At 39.5% G+C, this 4315-nt stretch overlaps 1 protein-coding gene across 1 annotated transcript; it reads left to right on the forward strand.

The window, feature by feature from the left end:
- The first annotated feature begins 430 nt into the window (after positions 1–430).
- On the forward strand, positions 431–3929 carry LOC133864012 (calmodulin-binding receptor-like cytoplasmic kinase 2). The gene is made up of 6 exons (XM_062300194.1): positions 431–761; positions 1794–2050; positions 2172–2340; positions 2449–2538; positions 2661–2962; positions 3201–3929. The coding sequence occupies exons 1-6, from the start codon at positions 509–511 to the stop codon at positions 3462–3464; spliced, it is 1335 nt and encodes a 444-aa protein (XP_062156178.1). The 5' UTR covers positions 431–508; the 3' UTR covers positions 3465–3929.
- Positions 3930–4315: the final 386 nt, after the last annotated feature.

Raw genomic sequence — 4315 nt, forward strand, 5'->3', positions numbered from 1 at the left:
AAGGGGTCATGTACTACTATTCACGTGACTTGTTTTTACAATTATATCTTTATTTTATTTTTATTTTATATATATATAAAATTAAAAAAATAATAATAATAATCTTCGCTGGCTGTGGAATGTGGTCCATGTGGATGTGGCAATAAAATTTGAGAAATGATTCCTACACTCATTTCTCATAATAGCCCTACAACAAGCTGATCTGGCTGGTAATATTTTATTATTTTTTTTGTTTTGTTTTATTTTCTTTTTGTAAAAACATAATAAAATATTATCAGCCACGTCAGCTAGTTGTGAGGCTGTTGTGAGAAATGAGTGTAGGGATCATTTCTCCTAAAATTTTGGTTCCAAGGGACGCACGGGGCGCACGTTAGTTTCAGCAGCGTCAACGCCACAACCTCTCTTGAAAATCAGAGTCTTAAAAGTCTTCCTTCTTCCCTCCTCTCAAGGTAACGCTCTTTCTCAATTGCCCCGCCTCTTCCACGTCACCATCTCTCTCTCTCTCTCAATGAAGAGCCCAACCCCAGAGTACGGTCGTCGAAACCCTAGTTCAGGAGTACGTAGCACGCCGGACCGCGCGCCATACTCGCCCGCATACTCTGAGGCCTCGACCGCGCGGAGTTCCACCTCAGGCAGCCGGAGCCGCGTCGCCGTCGCAGCCAAATCGGTCGCGGGAGTCTTCGTCGGGTGTTTCACTCCCCCGGAGTCCAAGAGCTCCACCAATAGCTTCGCGGACTCCGTGGACTTCAAAGCTCCTTCTGGTAAGTTCCAATTTTGAAAAAAGTAGAAAAAATTATCAAAATTGAGATTTTTGGCAGGTTTTGGTGGAGCACTGTGAAATTGTAAAAAAAAAATTGGTTCGATTTGGTTTTCAGGTTTTGATTTTCACGATCTGAGCACGAAAGTTTCGTTTGACTAATTCCTGTATGGCTGTATTGGTTGCTGAGAAAACTGTGAAAAATGATTAAAAAAATATTTTAAATAAATTCAGTGCTTTAATATCCTTTTCTTTTTATTCATGCATTTTCTCAGCAACCAAATAGCCTGATCATATGTAGCTGGAAACTTGATGGCAACACACTCATTGTTATGTATTCCTGAAGTTCCTGATGGTTATGATTTGGTGAATTTTGAGCTTTTCATTGAAATCTCAATTACTAGCTACAAATCCCACATTATAAATGAGATATCCGAATGGTTTGGAATTTTGAATAGTCGGTGTTGTGGACTTTAATAGACTATGCAGGCAGGCGAAAACCGCGATCTTGTAGCTCTAGACATTTATTATGTATAGCCAAACTCATTGAAATCGTTTCTGTTAAGGTCTCAATCATTAATTCACGATTTAAGAAAATTGTAAAAACAAAGAGAGACAGTGAGAGAGATATTTAGTCCAATTTAAGAAGCTTGTTAAAGCAAAGTGAGAGACAATGAGGGTGGAGGGAACCTGCATGCCTCCACCAGGTTCCCTCCACCGTGCCTATATCCTACTTCTTCTTTTTTCTTTTTCTTTTTTTAAATGTTTGAGATGTCCATGTGTCTATGTTAGCTTCCCTAGTGATCATTTTTAATTCCTATCATTCTTGAAGCATATTAGCCATATTTGAGTTAGGTCTTAGGTGGGTCATGGGTGATAATTCTCGCATCTAGGAATCACTGGCTTATCGTTTGCTTATTACTTTATTGTTGGCATATCTAAAGAACAATATGGACTTATAGGTGCTGTGTTAATTCAAACTCATTTGCATTCACGAGATGAGTAAGAATTAACTATTCAATTGTTGATTTCTTAGTTGCATCGGATGGTTCAAGAGCTGGTAGTGAGAGAAGACGTAGTTCAGAGCGAGGGATCTATTCCAGTTCAAATAACTCAACACATAACTCAATACATGGGCGAGAGCCTGGGAGTTTAAGATTCACTATGGAGGAAATTTTCAGGGCCACGAGGAATTTCTCCCCCTCCTTCAAGATTGGACAAGGTGGTTTTGGGACAGTATTCAAGGGGAGACTGGAAGATGGAACTGTTGTTGCAGTAAAGCGTGCTAAGAAGGTTTGATGAAAGTTATTTAGGATATTCCATCTTCTGTGTCTAACACAAGTTATGGGGCTCAACAACTTGTGTGACATTGGGTTTTAGTCTTTAACAAGTACTTGGTGACCTTTCTTTGCAGAGTGTGTATGATAAGCATTTGGGAGTGGAATTCCAAAGTGAGATTCAAACACTGGCACAGGTGGAACATTTGAATTTGGTCAAGTTTTATGGATGCTTGGAGCATGGAGATGAAAGAATTGTTGTTGTGGAGTACGTTCCCAATGGAACCCTCAGAGAACACTTGGATTGTGAGTTCTGTTTGTGTGGCTTTTCTTTCAATTATTGTGTGTGTGTACATGCATGTTCTTGTGCACTCCTGAACTTGAGTTCCTGAAATCTGATTGGAAATAATGCAGCTATTCATGGCAACATGCTTGACCTCGCTGCACGGCTAGATGTTGCAATTGATGTGGCCCATGCTGTCACATATCTTCATATGTATACAGGTATGTTTTTGGTGGTGAGCCAATTTATTGGACTTTGTCAAAGTTAAGGAAGTCATTTGCTTTTGAACATATAGAATCTTTTTTGAGAGATGTAACTGGATCATGTGTCGGTTCCCTTGCAGATCATCCTATCATTCATAGAGACATAAAATCTTCCAACATTCTCCTCACTGAAAACTTTAGAGCCAAAGTAGCTGACTTTGGTTTTGCTAGACTGGCAGCCGACAGTGATTCAGGTGCTACCCATGTGTCTACCCAAGTTAAAGGAACTGCTGGCTACTTAGACCCAGAGTACCTCAGAACTTATCAACTTACCGAGAAGAGTGACGTTTATTCATTTGGTGTGTTATTGATTGAACTAGTCACAGGCAGGCGTCCAATTGAACCAAAACGAGAAATGAAGGAGCGGATAACGGCAAAATGGGTATGATTCTCTTATGTGTCTTCTTTGGTCACTATTAGTTTTCTATAATAATTTTCTGTGGAAAGAAAACAAAGAAAGTTCAAGACTTTCACAAAGATCCTTAAGGTATGATTATGCAACAATATTCCAGACTCTACTATCCCCTCATTTAACTGGATAGGGTGATTAAGTTACAAGGAAGCATTTTAAGAAATAAAGAAAATTCTTCTCCTTAATTTGACTTGATGTTTAAGTGCAGGCCATAAAGAAGTTTACCGAAGGAGATGCTATTTCAATCTTGGACCCAAAGCTGGAATGCTCTTCTGCAAATCACGTAGCCCTTGAACAGATTCTTGAACTAGCCTTACAGTGTGTGGCTCCACGTAGACAGAATCGGCCTATTATGAGGAGGTGTGCAGAGATCCTTTGGAACATCCGAAAGGATTACAGAGAACAATCATCTTCAGACTTGCGTTCAGTCTCCTCCTTTTCCCAAAGGAGCATCTCGGTAAGAGAAGAGTGAGAAAATAATGTAAGAGATCTAAGGTGAGGGCAGCCAGTATGAAAGGATTTGTTTTTGAACCAGAGACAGAAATCTGGAATTATGTGGAGATGGAAAACCCAGCAGGTAGAGTATTTGTTGAAGAGAACCAATAATAGGGTATTGAAAATGGTTCATGGTAGGAGGGTGCCAATAATCTTCCCAGAAGTGGATCCAAAGACTTTGGCGGGAAAAAGTTTGCTTGTTGCAAGAATTTAGAGGAATTTGTTTATAATTTGTTCATGAGATTTCGCTCGTGTATAGGAAATCTAGTTTGAGGTGGGGAAGTTCTGTACTTTTTCTGCCGCATTTGTGTGTGTTTCTTTTTGTTGAATTTTCTTTGGAGCTTTTATTCTTCCTGGAGAAATCAGAGAAATAAGGGCTACTTGTATTTGAAATCATTTCAGTGTATTAAAATAGCTAGTGTCCTAATTGTGCTTCAGTGTATCCTTTGCCTTCTTGTATTCGTAGAATATTATACTACTCTACAGGGGTTGGGGTGCTAAATTTGGTTCTTCCCGTTGACCCAGAAAGGAAAAACGGTTATTTTAGGTCCGAGTCTTCTTTTATAGGGGTGAGCAAAATATTTGATTATCGCTTACCAACCGTCACCGAACCTTCATTAACTGCCTACCACCTCTACCAACTTTCGGTGGTTAGGTAGTCGAAATAAAAAATTTATACCGGTGTCAGTTTAATTAATCGGTATAGGTGCTATTTTGTCAGGTAACCAAACTGAAGCATGGGAGACATCGTTGTTTTACTTGGCAGATATGTTGGTTAAATTGATGAAAGGATGAAGACCCAAAAAAAGCAGTTAAATGGGACAGTCG

The sequence above is a fragment of the Alnus glutinosa genome, chromosome 3 (assembly GCF_958979055.1).
Source record: "Alnus glutinosa chromosome 3, dhAlnGlut1.1, whole genome shotgun sequence".
Lineage (NCBI taxonomy): Eukaryota > Viridiplantae > Streptophyta > Magnoliopsida > Fagales > Betulaceae > Alnus > Alnus glutinosa.